The sequence below is a fragment of the Oryza brachyantha genome, chromosome 9 (assembly GCF_000231095.2).
Source record: "Oryza brachyantha chromosome 9, ObraRS2, whole genome shotgun sequence".
Taxonomy (NCBI): domain Eukaryota; kingdom Viridiplantae; phylum Streptophyta; class Magnoliopsida; order Poales; family Poaceae; genus Oryza; species Oryza brachyantha.
The window spans coordinates 13,203,671-13,220,625 of NC_023171.2; the positions used below are offsets into that span (position 1 = coordinate 13,203,671).

Sequence of the window (16,955 nt, forward strand, 5' to 3'; positions counted from 1 at the left end):
AAAAAAAAGACAAATAACATATTTATAAACGATAAATAATTTATGAATAAAACTTTTAGTTCGTGCTCTTACAATTTAAAAACAAATGTTAAAAATAAACTATAATACGAAATTATAAAATTAACTTTAAGTTTAATTTAAATATTTAAATTTTAGCTTATAAATACAGACACAGTCGAATAAACGAGGCAAGCGACGCCGCCAGATGCGTCATGGGCTCATAGCTGCCACTAGCCTCGACCTTGTTTGTGCGAAATGGCAGAGGAATCTGCACGCAGACACCGGTAGTGGCGGCCATGAACCCAGTAAACTATACTCATACACTGCTAGTATATGCTCCAGTTGTCCATATTTGCTTGTCTTGTAGGCAAAGCAGGAGATTCCTAGTAAAAATAGGAGTGACAACTCGGCCATAGTACCAACCAACCGTAGAGCTGGAAAAGCGATGCCCCATACTAATGTTCATTCCAACTGACCATTCCTACGTGGTGATTGTTTATAAAAAAAATCAAATGATATGTTCATAAATAAAAAATAATTTATGAATAAAACTTTTATATACGTATTCTTGGCGATCTAAAAGCCAAGATTGAATAATAAACTTCGATGAAAAGAACCTAAAATTAACTTCAAATTTAATATTAAAGATTCTAATTTTAAATTATAAGTATAAACAGAGACAAAAGGACAGTGCATTGTATACAACCACGGTAAGGTAAGAAAAATTGGTATGCATACGAGGTAAGAAAAATTGCTACACATACGATCTGTCACATATGGATGGACGCACACACCACGCTGCAAGATTGTAGCTGAACAACGATTGTCGTCAAAACGTTTTATCGTACACTAATCGTATAATTTTATCTTACTTATAGCAATACTCACAAGATAAATCTTAAGCAGATATCTCTCTCGATTATTGAACTCACACTCATTAAAAACATTCTGCTTCCGGTCCACGAACAGCTATGAAGAAGAAAGAAAGATGAGGATGGCTTCTTCAGGTCCCACATATAAATTCTAGTGTATCTCGCCCTTCAACTATTGATTAGCCTGCCGATAATTTAGCATCAGCTAAATAAATTAAATTTTACTTTAACTTATTTAGTTAAATAAGAGTAACTCAAAATTATCCGTGGACCGATCCGTACCCGCCAGTACTGCACCATCTACTGGAAGCTGGCCTCTCTATGCATCAGCTGAACCGGATCGAACTTGCGTAGCAATCAAACTCCCGCGCGGATGACCAATCTGGTCTGGTCGCCTCGATGGAGCGCACACGTTCACATCCGCATGCATCATGCGGAAGCACACATACCACATGGATCGTGCTGAGCTAATTTGCAGCAACATACCCCTGACCAGTGAAGCAGGCCATGTGGATTACCGGTTGTCATCTTTTCACATTTATTTTTGTATATGTTTATTCCAAGTTTTGATCTTTAGACTTAATTTTAGAGTTGATTTTAAGATTTTTTAATCTTATTTACTTTATACTAGTTGTTTTTAAATCGCTGAGAGAGCAGGTAAAAAAACTATTCATAAATTATTTTTTAGTTGCTAGAATATAATACTCCAGTAATACAGTTTATTCTTTCAATGAGCGAAGCGGCCTCCTCTTGGACTGTTGAAATAAGCGAAGGGATTATTTTAGGAAAAAAATCCACTAGAGATCCTTAATTTGAATTTGAAGGTGGGTTTGTTTTTCGTCCCTTAACCGTAATACCATAAATGTGTACCCTAAACTCACAAAATCCGTTCAAAAAAGTTCCAACGGTAGTATTGACCTATTTTTTGACCGGTTTTACTAACGTAGCGTCCGGTGGATCCCATATATCTTTTTTTATTTTTATTTGTCTTTTCTTCCATTCTCTTCCTTCCTCTCCTCTCTCTCTTCCTCTTTTCTCTGCTCCTCTCCCGTCCTCGGGTTGGGACGGACAGCGGTGGGGGCTGACGGGATGGGGCGAGGTGAGGCCGGAGTGTTCTGGTCTGGCGGCCCGGTTAGGCGTGCGGCAAACGAGGAGCAGTGGCCGTCGCCAACGGAGTGCGTGCCGGATGACGGATAGCGCCAGGAGGAGGCCCCCATCCCACCGGCCCCTGCCGCGGCCCGCCGACCGCGTCCCAGCCGCCTGCGGCCTGCCCTAGTACAGGAGAGAAGCTAAGAAAAGAGGAAGAAGAGAGAGGAGATGAGGGAAGAAAAGAAAATAAAAAATCTGACATGTGGGACCACCGGGCTCCACGTCAGCAAAATAGGTCCAAACTGTCGAAGGAACTTTTTCAAACGGATTTTGTGAGTTTAGGAGTACACATTACTGATATTGCGGTTAAGGAACGAAAAACAAACTCTTTTTCAAATTTAGGGACCTTTGGTTAAATGGGCCGCCGTTCTGCCTCGTGCTTAGGCTGATAGCCCATAACGCGGGCCGGCCCGTTTTCCGGGCCGTGCCGTGCGGGGTCCGGCCCATTTGACCGCCACTAGACTTTGCTGCCAACGGCGCCATCGCCACCGTCCATTCTGCGGCCGCCGCGGCGAAGGTTTGCCGAACCCTAGCCGCCCACCGCAGCGGGCGGCGATCTCCGGCGCCTCGACTAGCCGCCGGCCGGCGAACCCGCAGCCCGGCTTCTCGGACACCGGTTCGTGTTCCCCACACCTCTACGGTTGCCTGCTCGAGACTTGACCTCCGATCCCATCGACCGCCGCGTGTTTCTTGGCAGGTGGGGGAGTTTGAGGGGACCATGGATCCCAAGGAGGAGACGCCGCCCGGGAAACCCACCACCGGCGGCGGCGGCGGCTCCGGCGGAGGCCCGCCGCCTCCGCCGCGGCGGAAGCCGGACTGCATCAAGTGCTTCGACGCGCTGTGGTTCTGCTACTCGCCGTTCTACCAGATGCAGTACTACTACCGCTACGGCGAGTTCGACAACTGCTTCGGCAAGTGGGGGGACCTCGTCGACTGCCTCGTGCTCCGGACGAAGCGCGCGGCGGAGGTGGACGAAATCCTCGCCGCGCGGGAGAAGGCGAGGCCGCACATCTGGACCTACCGCACCGTCGACGAGGCCTCCGACCACTGGCTGCGGATGTACCGCCACCTCGTCAGGCCCGGCGAGGAGAGCGACCACCACCACGACCTCGTCACGGTGGTGCGGCCGCGGCCGCCGCCCGCCGCTCCGACGAGGCCTGCGCCGTTTCCCGGCCTCGCCGATGCTGTTGCTGCTGCGCCGCGGCCTCCGCCGCCCAAGTCCGGTGGTGCTTCTTGAATGTTTTTGAGTACAGCAACGCCTCCGGTTTTTGACACAGAGTTTTGTTGAAATTTGAACGAGATTTATGGGGGAAAAGAAATAATGGACTGTATCATGAAGAGATTGATATATGAATCATGTTCCTAGAAATCAAATTGAACAAGAAATCAAGCTGTTTCCAATCTTATGCCATTTATTATCCATCAAATTTGGAGAATGTAGTGTATGGCATTTCAATTGCAAATGTGTTTCAATGTTATATCTCGATCTACTTAAATCAGTTGTTTGATTTATATCTGGGTGGTATTTGAGATAGATAAATGGAAGAATTATCTGATTCTTGGGATGACTATTTGATGATATAAACAACTGAAATAACTAAAAGTGAAAATCTTGCTTCCAGAGGACCATATGTATAGAATTTTTTTGCACGAAATGCACCGAAGTTCAAAAGGCGTATCGGCAACCATCCATAGCACCTCATTGGTAGCACGCACATATACAAGACAATTTGGAGATAATGAAGTGGATAAATAATCGCTAGAGTTTTGTGATGAACTATTTAGAGTTCAACAATGCATTTGCTGCATGTAAAGGATTGATGTTTGAGCGTGGAAATATAATCAAATAACACAATCAAACTGAGATATAGTAGTAACTTTTAGTTCCAAACCAGATTATTCAGATGCGGATAAGCTAACCTGGATTGACTGAGTGATTGCTCCAATTTGTAAATGGAAGCAAGGATCTGAACCAAAGCTCTGCGTGTTCTTAAGCACTATGCCTAGAAAAGTCCAATTGGGCCGGAATTGCTTTCACGTGAATATATATTTATTTAGCTGAATTTCATAATCGAAACTTTTTAAGTTTCAACAATTCAAAATGAGTTTCTCCTGAACTTGAACAAACTCTGAAACTTCAGAATCTATAGTAAGCACTATAGGGTGTTTTCGAATATACATTAGCCAAAATGTATTAGACAATTTTACACTGTTAGATCCTGTAAGCATCTCTTTTAAGGCTAATCTAATTACAGGTCTACCTCGCTGCCTCCTTCTATAACATTTTTTACATAAAGTACTATCATCGGATGGTAGTTGTTATCCTCAATTCCTCATGAGAAGACATAGCTTAGATATAATTATTCATCACTAGGTGTAGTATCTGGCGCCAAATTTTCTTGTTCAGTGACAGCGCCATTGTCTTGCTCAGTAAGAGCACCGTTGTCTTGGTTAGAAGATCTAACTTTGCGCATATACAAATCAGCAAATTCCAACATTTCCTGGACTTCCTTCTTGTACTGCAAGATTTTAAAAGAGAGAACGTTCAGGGTCATCCATAATTCAAATTTTGGCCTGAAAGACCTAGGTAACTGCAACACCTGATATGGGTAAGCCAGTAAAAAAGCTACATAGTTTACTAGCAAAATTCAAACTCCAGATAGATGAAGCCCATTTGTACTTTCAATATGCAAACCGGTGCAAATACCTTCTCTTGACAAGATCGGTGTGAATATCCATACCTACCACGCCAACTAATAACGAAAGAACCCATTTAGATCAACTTTTTTGGGTGGCTATTTATAGATCTGTTCATGCCTAAATTGGTGTTTCTGAGTCCATGACTTGCTGTCTGCCTGTCTGGCCCATCCATCATGTAGCTATGTTATAGTACCTACCTCACTGCATGCAGTTTTAATTATAATATTACACTTTTTTACAACGTTAGGCTTGGGACTGGATTAAATTTTCATCAACAGATTATAATGATGCAGGAACTCAATAACAATGTAGAAGAGCATACCTCGTCCACAGCACCACTCTTTATTTTAGACTGCATTATGCACCATTTCTTGAAATGTGCACCTGAAATTGCAAAAATGATCATTGCATTAGTAATAATTTGGAGCATAAGTTATAACAGCTGTAATGGGATAAAAAAAAAATTCACCAACCAGCACTTATGTTAAGACTGCATGAGTTAGGACTGGTAGTTTTCACAGACCACCTACAGTGTACCTAAAAAGCAGCATGATAGTCAATTATAGTACCGTAAGTAACAGCAAATTTATGAAAGGATTTATGTTTGAAGAGGTGTCACCAATCTTGCCACTTAATTAACAAAACCCATATTTATATATATGCCAGCAAGTCAAAAGGTACCTCAAAGAAGGAACCAAATGGAACATCATGTACTTGCTGTACAGTTTCAAATACCTATAAGTAAACAGCAAAAGTTAGTAGTACTTCATTACTACTTCATGATATGATACAGAAATTTCTGTGCTTCATAAACTACTATTTTATCAAACCATATAGGAATGTTCAGCTGCACATGGAAAACATACCAGATCTGTTTTGTCAGCTGAAAGAACCATATGTTGCCACTCCGTCATTGCTGAATATGGGGGACACATTGGACTATGGCATATTGATTTGCAATTAAGTTCCCTGACCTGACCATCATACTCATCTGCGTGGTGCCATTGACCTAACTGCAAATAGAAACCGTTTTTAGTAGGCTATGAAGCCAAGACAACCCAACAGTTTCTCAACCTGCTGAGTGTTGTAAAAGCAAAAGATAGATACTACTGTCCTCTTCTATCCTTTTGCACACTTTATCAAGACTTAGCCTAAAACTAGAATATGGAAGCTTACCAGCTATCAAAATATGCATGGAATATGGGCAACACATGTGTAGTGTTTAGACTAGCATAGAGGATAACAATCTCTACTGTAAATATTTAATCCTTTCAGTCCCAAAAAAAACTAATGAGACTGGCTGGTTCTCAGCCAGTTGTGCGCCCCATAAAGGGCAGTAAGACTATGCCATAAGTTCAACAGAGCCACATGTTCACCTCCTTTAAAATGGCTGGAAAGCTCCGATTAAAAGTTCAAAACCAACATTTTTTTCAGAGCCAGACCGCATCCATTAAATCAGTTAACGAATCAACAGTTTAGTACAACTATCTACCGGATATGAGGAATCAGCAGCAGACTTACATTGATATCTTTATCCTTTCGAGCTGTTCGGTATTCCGTGATGTAACTTGAATAATCACTTAACAGAGTATTAAAGAACTCCTCTGCAGTACATGGAAAAGATCCCTGAAATGAGATTGAGTTGGAGTTAAAAATCAGCTGTCTCATAAACTACAAATTCCTCAAGCAATGATACAGTTAGCCATCATTACATTGAATACAGTGACTAGAACTTCCTCTTTGACAAATGGTTGTAATTGGCCTGTTAAATCAGCAATATCTTCTGGAACATTTATCTCCTTCCTGCTATTTTTTCTCGAGCTACTGTGTGCACGTAACGCAGATTGAGCACGTTCCTAGAATTCAGAATCCAAATGTAAAACAGATTATCAATTCTGATCCAACTTATAGATATCAAATTGTGTAAACTTCCAGCTATCACAAACAAAAATAAGTAGGTCGTTCACTTCCGAAATAATGAACCAACAGTAAGACAGCAGATATATGAAATGCATCATAAAGTTTAAACCAAAATTCAAATAATAATGTAAAAGTAAAGGTCTAGGATGTTACACCTATATACATGATCAATACCTGTTTCTCAGCCTCTATCATTGTATGGAAGTTCTTGACAGCTCGTTGCAATGCTCTATATGTATGGTTTCTATTCCAAAATGATGCAAATTTATATCTGACTCTTCCTGCAGAAATATACACATAGGCATAAACATAAGTGACATGAACTCATGAAGCAATCAGTCATGCATCCAATCTTATGTCTTCCAGTCCCTTGGCAGTCTCCAAAAATTGTACCATATATTGCCTTTGTTGTCAGCTCTTTCTATTGTTCCACTTTAACAATGACCATTTTAGCTCTATTAACATATAGTATGTAATTTTAGCTTGCTACCAATTTTGTTGCATAAAGATAAATCTGCGAGTCAACTTAAAATATCCACACATTCAGTTTTCAAGCAAGCTAGAGACATGTGAATAAGTCTGATAAGTAGTAACTTGTGTTCACAGGACCCAAATCTACATTAACTTATGAGTAATACCAACATGTTTTGCTGTTGAGAACGAGAATCATGAATTAAGATCCAAATAATATAGTTCAAGATTGAAAGGTGCGGACTGCAGCATTCCCAATTATATATATGAACCCGGTTTTGGATTAATCAAACTGAAAACAGAGCACACACGTTACTCCTATTTAATAGTGAAAGGCAGTGTAAATTTGAAAGACTCAGTATTATAGTGCCAGAAAGAGGAAGGGGCAAAGGTGTACAACTATGCTAGTGTTAGAGTTTACCATCGGGACTTCCTAAAGGAGGGACACCGTGTCCTCCAGCTCCCATTCGAAGAAATATTGTGATTGCTGGATTAATAACTGCATGCTGGCTTCTTCTTATCTGCAGTACTTGTAAGAACAGAAAGAAAAGGGAAAATTAACATGTATAGCAAGAAATCATGAAGAAATCACAGGAAAACAGTAGAACTGTAATCACCTCATCAATATCCCTCAAAGGAAGCATAACCTTCATAAATATGAAAATAATTGTTAGTTACATGAGAAAAGCACATATACTGACTGAAGCATATTTCCATCTGCCACAAAGTGTAACTTTCCTAAGCTCAAAGGCTATAAACTTCAATTCAATCAGATCTTCATCAGACCAGGATTGCGTAACCACATTGATTAGGATTTTGGAATAAAACAGCGATAACCATTTAAGTGCAATGCTCAGTTTCCAATGACTTTGGAAGGCTTTGCCAATATTCTGTTGGTTTTTCTGTAAGCTCTCAATCAGAAGGGCATGGTTATAAAGAGATTTAACCAAAAACTACATGAACAACTATATCAATTTTGTGCTGCTGACCCAGCAAATTGAAGATATTAGACTGTCAGTTATCCTCATTTACTCCACTATCCTATTGCTTGATAGTCCAATGAGTTACCACAAAACAAGGTCCTATTCTCCTAGATCCTGATTAGATGGAAATTGCTGATAAAATCACCAGAACACTCAAAATAACTGATTTTCTGATAACATATTTTTTTAAAAAAAAGTGGACTATATAACCTAAAGTAACTGCATCAACTGAGGAATGCCAACTAAAATAATGTGTTAATTTGTGTATGAGCTAACCTTGATCTGCTTAGAAAAGACGTTTGAATGGAAGCAAATGTGCCATGAAGAGACATACATGCGGCCATGATACAGAAATGACCTCTCAAGTGCACATGAATAACTGTGTTCAACAACCTGCGATAAGGAGAAAGAAATGAAACAGTAAAATTTGCAATCAGGAATCACGTTTTTGTGTATGAATCCAAGAATAATAGTTGAGACAGTTACTTGCCTCATCTGGAGGAAGTCCAAAAATTGTCTGTAAATGACCTGGCTTTTGATGAACTACAGTGGGCCCTTGTTTATCCAAGGAAATCCTTCTACGAGCATCAGCCTCGGCAGAGCTATTTAGAGCCCTAAAATAAAATAGAAAAAAATAGTTTTGCGTGTCAAGGGATGAGAGGTAATTTCTTACTGGTCACATGCTAAGACAAACGAGACCAAGTTGGCAATAGAGTACAGCATTGGAACATATATTAAAATGATAGTTGGCAACAGTTAAAACAAAACTATCAGCATATTGAACAATAAAAAAATCATTTGTTCGAACGGGCAAAGTTAAATAAAAGCAACTAAAATTGAAGCTCTTCTAAAATTTGATATTTTGTACAAACTCTGAATAACAGTTTTACTTTTAAAGTAAACTAATAGTAAGAACAAGTCCGTAGAAACATCAAACAATAATGAATAAAGAAAGAGTAAGGTCTGACCTTGATGAACTCTCATGGACCTTGATTGCTTTAATATGAAGGCACACCTGACAATAAAAGCTACGATAAGAAAATTGAACATAAAATGTAGCTTCAAAAACCAAGTGGTTTCTGCAGATATCATTAACCTGGCCAGATGTACTGTCTAGCGTATGCCAAACTGGCCCACTCTGTCCCTCGGATTCAACTGGAACAGATACAGAACCCAGGACAGTGCTTTTCCATATAATGTCCCAGTCATATATTGTCACATTTATCTACGGAAGTGTACAGAACAAATGAATGAGAACAAGCAAAGTGAAACCCACAAATCTATATTTAATACAAAAAAAAATCAAAAATGTGTCAGGTATCTATCAGTAGCAATAGCTGGGCAAGAGCATCAAGGTGGTGGTTAAAGTTAAAACTTAAAACATCTTTAGATAAGTATAACAACTAATGAATTTGCAAAAAAAAAAGGGTCTAATTTGAGCCAAATAATCCTACATGACAAGGTGGTTACACTACAAAAAATTGCATGATTTTTCTTATGCCGAAGTGGTGCACCAATTCTGTTAAGCTGTGATGTAAAAATTCTGAACAAGCGGTGTATCTTATAAGGGATTCCAAACTAGCAGGAGTAGAAGGTACATGGAATAACCTTTACAGGAAGACTGTCAACAAAAAAGTTGAATTCCTCTCCCCACATTGGGTTTCTTGAGCCAGGAACCATGGAACTGTAAGGTGTAAAGGGAGATAAAGAGGAGGATAAATAGACAAGTCAAACATTAGCTGCTTTAAGTACTATAATTTTATCGAAAGAGAATTATATCATGTTGTACTAAAACAAGTGTTCATCTATCATTGTTTTCATCATTTCACTTTGCACCATCACTTTTTCCCACATAAATCTTTTGAGGAGGCATGTGGATCAGATACTTCAATTAACAATTCTTTTATAGAAACATATTTCCCTCATTGAAAGTTAATAACTTAATATGACCTCCATGTCAATTACAGTTATAACATTGCACATTGAAAAAATAGAATGTGGCAAAGGATTAACATATTACATACTTTCAGATTCACAGATGAGTTAGAAACATGGTTAGAGTTAATGGTCCAAATTGAAAATGGTAAAATACAGAATTACTAAATCAACACGATCACCTGAAGCGCTTCTCTTCACCGCAAGTGATCAATGCATAGGGGTCGGAGGTCCCATTTAGGTTTGCCGCAATCAAATTCTTCGCAGCCAATAACTCCAACTGAATAAACACAATCCCAGTTACACAGCTATCTACAAAATAAGGCAACAAAATGGAGACAGATGGATTGATCGCTGGTCACCTTCACCACGTACGCCGAGGGGCCACTCGACTCTCCCTTGTACTGCCGCAATCCACACGAAACCCAACAACAAAGCGATCGCAGCATTAGAATCATCAGTGATCACCACACCGTAATCCCCCAAAAGCGACCGTTAGCCCGTTACCTTGTCGGCGCCGTCGAGGTCCCGCACGAGGAGGAGGTCGTCGCCGGAGGCGGCCCCGGAGCCGCCCGCCGACGCGGGGCGCGGGCTGAGCAGCTCGTACGCGGCGTAGAGGGCGACGAGGATCACCGCGGCGGCGCAGGTGACCTCGATCTCCCAGCAGGTCGGGAGGAGGAACCCGAGCGCCGCCGCCTGCGGCGGCGTCATCCCTCGAAAATCCCCGAACGCTATCCCCCGCCCTAGGGTTTCGCGGCGGCGGCGGCGGCGGCGGAGGGGAGGAATGGGAGGGACAAGCACGCGATGGCCATGGAGGCAGGAGGCGGTGGTTACGGAGCGGGAGGGGAGGGGAGGGGAGGGGAGGCGAGGCGACGGGGCGGAGAAGGTGGGGGCGGGTTCGGGGTCCAGTACTGGACGCCGTCCGGTTCGATCGGACGTCTGGGATCACCTCGTCCGGATACGGCGCGGATCTCGGAGCGGAGGGAGGGAGACGGGGCTGTGCGGCTGCCAGGGTGGACCCACCGCGCAAGTGACGGTCGCGCCGGGGAATTGACTATTGACCGCGCTGTTGGGACGGGAGGTCAAAGCTGTCCTTTTCGTTGAAGTTTCCGCCTTTCCGGTGGGTGTAACCGTGGACCCGAATCCGGTTGACGTTCTGGAATTTTTGTATTTGGGACGAATTTGTCTGGGTCGGACCATCAGAATTTCAACTGGGCTACTTTTAAATGGGCTGAAATTTGGGCCTCTGTTGAGTGTTTCCTCGTTAGTCAATTTATTTTTGTCTCAATATGATTTATATATATCTAAATTTATTTGATACAAATATAGTTAATGGTAGAAAATTTTATATTTGAAACAGAGCGAGTAACTTCATCCCTTACGGCTTGGAGCACGGTTGGGACAGCTATGATTAGCACGCAAAACTGGGAAAGGCTGGATGATTTTTATCCAAAATTTATTTTTTTATGTTTAAATTCTTTTGAATCAGTCAATATTCCAGTCTGTCATGGTTACATATTCTAGCTATAAACCTAGTAACAGCTGACAGTGGCATTTACAAATTTACCAATGAGTTAAATTACAAAAATACCACTATTATCATCCTTGCAAAATAGATAAACCAGCTGTAATTTTACAAAAGCCCCGTATTGTAAACCCTACTATACATTCTAGAGAGCAGCAGTAGCATTGGCAGCATGAGACAAATTTCACTTTCAGGGTTCAACTCTACTTCAGGCTTTGATCCTACAGTTGTAGAGTGTGCTAACAACATCTCCAACAGCTATCTAAATTTGATCAACCATATTTTTATTTGGATGATCATTAAAACAGTTTCATTCTTCGTATCTTTTTTGTAGTACACCAGATCATCCATATATAACATCCTTTATATCTCTTAGGAGGATGAGGAGAGATCATCCAAATATGAAGTTTCTCTCTTTTAATATGGATGACATTCAAAAATAGATGATAGGATGACCGTTATGTTGGAGCTCAATTTATACTTTTCATCCTCTATTTTTAGAATAGAGGAGATACACCTTAGCTGTTGGAGATGCTCTAAGAGAGGGAGCTAATCCGAAATTGGTTCAACATCTGTCAGGATTGCAACTTGCTGTTCTTCCTGGGTAGAAATTTGTTCAGACTTCTATGAAAGTTTTTTTTTTTGGATTGAGTGATGTTTTTTTTGAAAATAAATATCAGAATGGAAAGGCATAAACTCCTGAGCATATGCTGAATTCCGGGAGCAATATTTGCAGCGCCTTATCCAGTTCACAAAGCTTGCAGCCAATGAAACTCCGACATGACGACGCCGGTGTGGGGCACGTCTATCTTCCTCCCCTTGGTCGCATCCGCGGTGTCGCCACGAGGCGGCAAGCCAAGCCATGCACGCGCACGGCGAGCTAATGGCTGTACGGGCACTCACAGTCACAGGAGCGTCGAAGCCATGGCTCCCCTCGTGCAGGCCGCGGCCGCCATGATCGCGAAGCCTCCTCCTGCTCCTGCTCCTGTTCCTCCCAAGAACAGCGTCGCTCTTCTTCCTCCTGGAGCCAAACGCGGCGGCAGAAGGTTCAGAGATTTTGTTGTTCTGCTCTGCTGCTGCTGATGGATCGATGCAGTGTCTCTCTGTGTAAGCGTGATGGATTTGGCTGCCTTCTTGGTTGTTGTTTTGGGTTTTCTTTCTGTGAGATCGGATTTGGCTATAGAGGGGGGTGAATATAGCTAAATCGTAACTATCCCCGAAAAGAACAAAATTCCAACTCGATCGCAAAACTCCAAAAATATCTCCGTGAAAATAGAAGGACAGGAATGGAGATATCAAAAATAAAACAGAGCAGGAAATATTGACAGGAATTTAAATGCGGAAAGCGTAAAATTTAAATGCGGTAAATAAAATTTCATTTCACAAGTAAACTTCAAATTTCACAAAGCTTGGTTCACAAGCTTAACAATAACAATTCATGAGAGTTATTGTCACATCTAGCCAACACAAGCTAGAGTAACAAACCACTCTCGAAAAATATTTTTCATTCCATTGCCAAGTTACAAACTCAAGCAACCATTTCACCCCTATTTATAGGGCTGATCCTCCATTGGAAAAAGACCAAAATACCCCCAAAACTTGGCGGCTACTCTAAGTCTTCACAGCCGTCGGACTGAGAATCAGCGCTCCAGAATGCACCACGTAGCTCGCCACATCTTGATCCGTTGAACCGTAGAAGATCTAGCCTCCAGCTGCCTCCAGCCCGCGCACACGGGAGAGCAATCCTGCCACGCGTCGCCCTCCGTTTGGAACGCTCGCGAGCGCCGAAGCAGAATAGGCCGCGTGTCCCGTGCGGGAGAGCTCCTCCCACCTGAAGCCAAACACGCACGCACCTGCGGCCTGGGCCCGCTCGTCAGCGGTCGAGCACAACGCTCGCGGTCACACCACGCGCGTTCTGATGCCTCGCTAGGCCCGCCTGCCAGTGACGCTTCCTCCATGGACCGAACGGTCGACGCCGCTTCCTCCCGTGAGCAAAAACGCATGCGTGCACTCGCACTTCCGACTTCTCTGCCGATTGCTTGCCATCCGCCCAAAAGCTAGCTAGCACCGGTACATGCATGCATGTTGACCAGGCCATGCACGTTAGACCATGCAATCCAAGCCAGCCATGCCTTGCACCAACCAGCTAGCTAGCCTTCCATTCTTTGCACGTAGGTATGCATGCAGCCATATACACTTGTGCATGCATGCATCCATGTACATACTCCTTCTCCTTTTCTATTTTCTTCGCGAATATCCAATGCGTCCACACGACGTTCGTTTTTGTGTATGCTCTTGTGTCCCACCTTGTCACCTGACGCCCTCGACCGTGCTAGACCCCAACTCCCCCTGAGTTTGATCCCGGTCTGTCGTTGACAAAGGTTGACCCCAAGCACCTGCACACAAACAATCCGAACCATCGTTTTGTGGGCACAGATTTTGTGACCTGACCCTCGTTAGTCAATACACACGCTTCTCTCACACTTACCAATTTTCCATCACAATTAATCAAAACCACTCTTGGTTTCACACTTTCTCAGGAGGTTTCTACTTCGTGGCATGATCGCCGCCGGCGCTGGATCGCTGCTGCTGCTGGGCGGTGACGGCGACGGCGGCATTGCTTCCGCGGCTTCCAAGAGGCGGGCGCCGGCGCCGGCGCCTGCGGCGGCGGAGGAGAGGAGAGACCCCAGCGTCAGCGGCGTGCAGGCGAAGGTGATGGCCAGCAAGAAGAGGAAGGTGGCCATGAAGGAGTTCGTGGCCAAGATGAGGGAGAAAGGCAAACCTGTCAACAACTGAAACATAGATAGAAAAAATATCAGTAGTATGACTCTGCCATTTACTGATTTTTACCATGTGACTCGTTTCATCATTCTGATGAGCACGTAAAGATCAAAACGGATGGGAGGTAATAACGCATGTGTATTAATCTTCTTCCATGTCGTTGTTCATGGTGTGGATTTGATGAACTCAATAAATCGACATAGGATGCTCATGCAACTAGTATTAGAGATTGGTTGCTTTCATTATATCATGCATTACTCGTTCCGATTCTTACCGTAAATCATTTTCATCTTTTTGCTTGTGCTTATAATCCAGAATGTGAACTTTTTAACCTTAATTTTGAGTTGATTGAGAATTTTTTACCGAAGTTTTTCAACCTTGGCTTTTATATTGCTAAGAATACATATATATAAAAAAATATTCATAATTTATTTTTCATTTACAAATATGTCTTTTCCCATGACAATTACCCCCCTTAGGTTTATCTTAGCTCAGACATCCTTGAGTTCGACCAAATTTATAGAAATATCTTAAATCTAAAACACTAATTTTTATTAAATGTATTATAGCATATTTTTTATGTTGTAAATGTTGCTATAAATTTGATCAAACCTAAAAATGTTTAATGTTAAGTGAAGGGAGTAGGTGAAATAATTGTGCTAGACATAGGATGTTTATATAACTATCTCTTTTGAGAAATTCAGAAAAAAAAAACATCTCCTTTAGAAATTCCTGGGTTCCTATGCCAAAATCATCGCATAAATACGGGCCTGCTGTAATTGAATACACACCTCATGATTAATGATCGAATATACCAGAAAAAACTTCACATGAGATAGTGCTATAAGTGTATTATGTTGCTTCTTATCAGCATAGAACATTTTGGATACTTTTAGATTAAAAACTTAAAATGATATTTTGACATCTTTTTAGCATACATACGCTAAATAAACCAGAAATAATTATATTTTGGATCGGACGTAGCATATGATAAAAGTGTGAACGAACAACTAGAGTAATTACAGCAAAACATCAACTCGGTACTACTTATCAAATGATTTAAATCAAGTTGATCTCAACAATTGAACAATAGTGTATTTTTCTCAGCTTTTCCCAGCATACATAAAAAAATTCCCTAAAAAGACATACAGAAAAATTCTGAAAGATTGCAGAATCCGATAGTAATATCATCTATTGGAAAACGAAAATTCGAAACTATTTGAATGGCCAAATACTGTGTTGTTTCCGTTGACATTGGTGTTGCCATTGGGACTCCTCACTGCCATGGACTTGCCAATCAGAAGCTTAGGACGTTTCACAAATCCACTAATTTGCCTTTGCAGTATCTTCTCCAGCTGTGGTTTATCACCAGAACTTATCAGGGAAAGTTCACTTAGGTTCAGTAGAAACGGCACACCGGATAGTCCATCTTTGCTGTCGCTTAATGTAGAACATTTCTTCACTCGAAGTTTCTCAAGACCAGGCATTGCACCGTTCTCAATATCCAGGGTCTTGATTTTTTCCAGCCCTTCAATGTGAAGCGATTTGAGCGTTTTGAACATACCACTGTGAAAATGCAGTGACTCCCCTGCGAAGGATTTCCCCCACAGTCCAAGAGAAACCAAATTGTGCAGATTCCCAATTAAATCAATGTCTTCCTGCTGCAATTTTGTCTGAAGTAGCTTTATCTTGGCTAGATCATTCAGGGAACTAATCCAGACAGGTAATCTGCCTAAATGGCCATACAACCGGAGCGACAGGAGATGCTTTGGGGCTGTTGTGTTCAACCCTTCCAGAAATTGAAGTGAACTAGAGCGAACTTCAAGTCGTTCCAGTCGAACAAGAGTTTGGATCGACTTGCACAATTCCTTCACTTCTTCCGTATTGGCATCTAAATCCACTCCTAATCTACGCAAGTTAGTCAGCTTCCCCAGCTTCTGTGCCACTCCGCTGCCTTGTTCAATGTGCACAACCCCCAGCATGTGCAAGTTCCTTAGCTTCTCAATTCCCTCGGGAGCCCTTACACTGAACTGCCCTGCAAAGCAAGAAAATGAAGATTCATGGTATTCGCTGGAACCATGACAGCACCTGCATAACAAGTCTGCAAAGGTTTCCAATAGGTTTGCATTGGATTTGGCCGCATTGTTTTCTGCATTATTTTCTTGCATCTTCTCTGCCAAGTCTTCTGCGAAGTTGATGCCTGCGAGAAGATACCGTAGCTTCTCCAGTTTGGCAGTTCCATCCGGGAGGTGTGTCACTTTAGTGTCCTGAACATCTAATGTCTCCAGATACTTAAGGTTCTGCAGGGAAGAAGGAAGTCTTGATATTTTTGTTCCTCGCAGACCTAAGTATCTTAAATGGTATAGATCCCCGATGTGCATGAGATCATCATTCTTTAGATCAACTGCATCTTCCAAATCAAGAACTCTCAGCAATCGCAGTTTAGGGGAGATTAGGGACACAGGACACTCTCCAAACACTGTCAATGATCGAACCCGAGAAAGATTTATGTTTGTCATCTTCTCCTCCGACCCATTCCATCTTGTCACTACCAAGTGCCGTATCTTACTTTGTGGAACCTCGTTGCAGTGCTTGTCAATTATAAATAGTTGGTTTTCC

At 42.0% G+C, this 16,955-nt stretch overlaps 4 protein-coding genes across 4 annotated transcripts in view; 2 read left to right on the plus strand and 2 right to left on the minus strand.

Annotated features, from left to right (window-relative positions):
- Positions 1-2,501: 2,501 nt before the first annotated feature.
- Positions 2,502-3,432, plus strand: LOC102700555. Its single transcript, XM_040527758.1, has 2 exons — positions 2,502-2,637; positions 2,719-3,432. Exon 2 carries the CDS (start codon positions 2,740-2,742, stop codon positions 3,256-3,258), a length of 519 nt encoding a protein of 172 aa, XP_040383692.1. The 5' UTR covers positions 2,502-2,637; positions 2,719-2,739; the 3' UTR covers positions 3,259-3,432.
- Positions 3,433-4,049: 617 nt separating this feature from the next.
- Positions 4,050-10,812, minus strand: LOC102700829 (BAG-associated GRAM protein 1). The gene is made up of 18 exons (XM_006661375.3): positions 10,538-10,812; positions 10,393-10,434; positions 10,213-10,310; positions 9,704-9,779; positions 9,192-9,320; positions 9,064-9,110; positions 8,586-8,709; positions 8,372-8,488; positions 7,730-7,759; positions 7,534-7,633; positions 6,816-6,922; positions 6,434-6,577; positions 6,243-6,347; positions 5,588-5,734; positions 5,403-5,456; positions 5,195-5,258; positions 5,044-5,105; positions 4,050-4,540 (listed from the first exon to the last, which is right to left on the minus strand). The coding sequence occupies exons 1-18, from the start codon at positions 10,739-10,741 to the stop codon at positions 4,382-4,384; spliced, it is 1,809 nt and encodes a 602-aa protein (XP_006661438.3). The 5' UTR covers positions 10,742-10,812; the 3' UTR covers positions 4,050-4,381.
- Positions 10,813-12,314: 1,502 nt separating this feature from the next.
- On the plus strand, positions 12,315-14,534 carry LOC102701106. The gene is made up of 2 exons (XM_006661376.3): positions 12,315-12,601; positions 14,099-14,534. The coding sequence occupies exons 1-2, from the start codon at positions 12,336-12,338 to the stop codon at positions 14,349-14,351; spliced, it is 519 nt and encodes a 172-aa protein (XP_006661439.2). The 5' UTR covers positions 12,315-12,335; the 3' UTR covers positions 14,352-14,534.
- An 855-nt stretch (positions 14,535-15,389) lies between these two features.
- LOC102701379 (disease resistance protein PIK6-NP-like) overlaps positions 15,390-16,955 on the minus strand; it is a 4,693-nt gene continuing 3,127 nt past the window's right edge. The window contains exon 2 of the mRNA XM_040527661.1: positions 15,390-16,955. This exon is cut by the window's right edge and continues 503 nt beyond it. Within this exon, the coding sequence (XP_040383595.1) occupies positions 15,524-16,955 (1,432 nt within the window). The 3' untranslated portion in view covers positions 15,390-15,523.

Bases quoted from the DNA above. Each gene is read 5' to 3' on its own strand.
- LOC102700555 (XM_040527758.1), top strand. From the start codon at position 2,740: ATGGATCCCAAGGAGGAGACGCCGCCCGGGAAACCCACCACCGGCGGC.
- LOC102700829 (XM_006661375.3), bottom strand. From the start codon at position 10,741: ATGACGCCGCCGCAGGCGGCGGCGCTCGGGTTCCTCCTCCCGACCTGC. The intron at 8,710-9,063 runs GTCAGACCTTAC...ATTTTATTTTAG, and splicing joins GTCCATGAGAGTTCATCAAG to GGCTCTAAATAGCTCTGCCG. The intron at 5,106-5,194 runs GTTGGTGAATTT...TTGCAATTTCAG, and splicing joins CAGTCTTAACATAAGTGCTG to GTGCACATTTCAAGAAATGG.
- LOC102701106 (XM_006661376.3), top strand. From the start codon at position 12,336: ATGACGACGCCGGTGTGGGGCACGTCTATCTTCCTCCCCTTGGTCGCA. The intron at 12,602-14,098 runs GTTCAGAGATTT...CTTTCTCAGGAG, and splicing joins GCCAAACGCGGCGGCAGAAG to GTTTCTACTTCGTGGCATGA.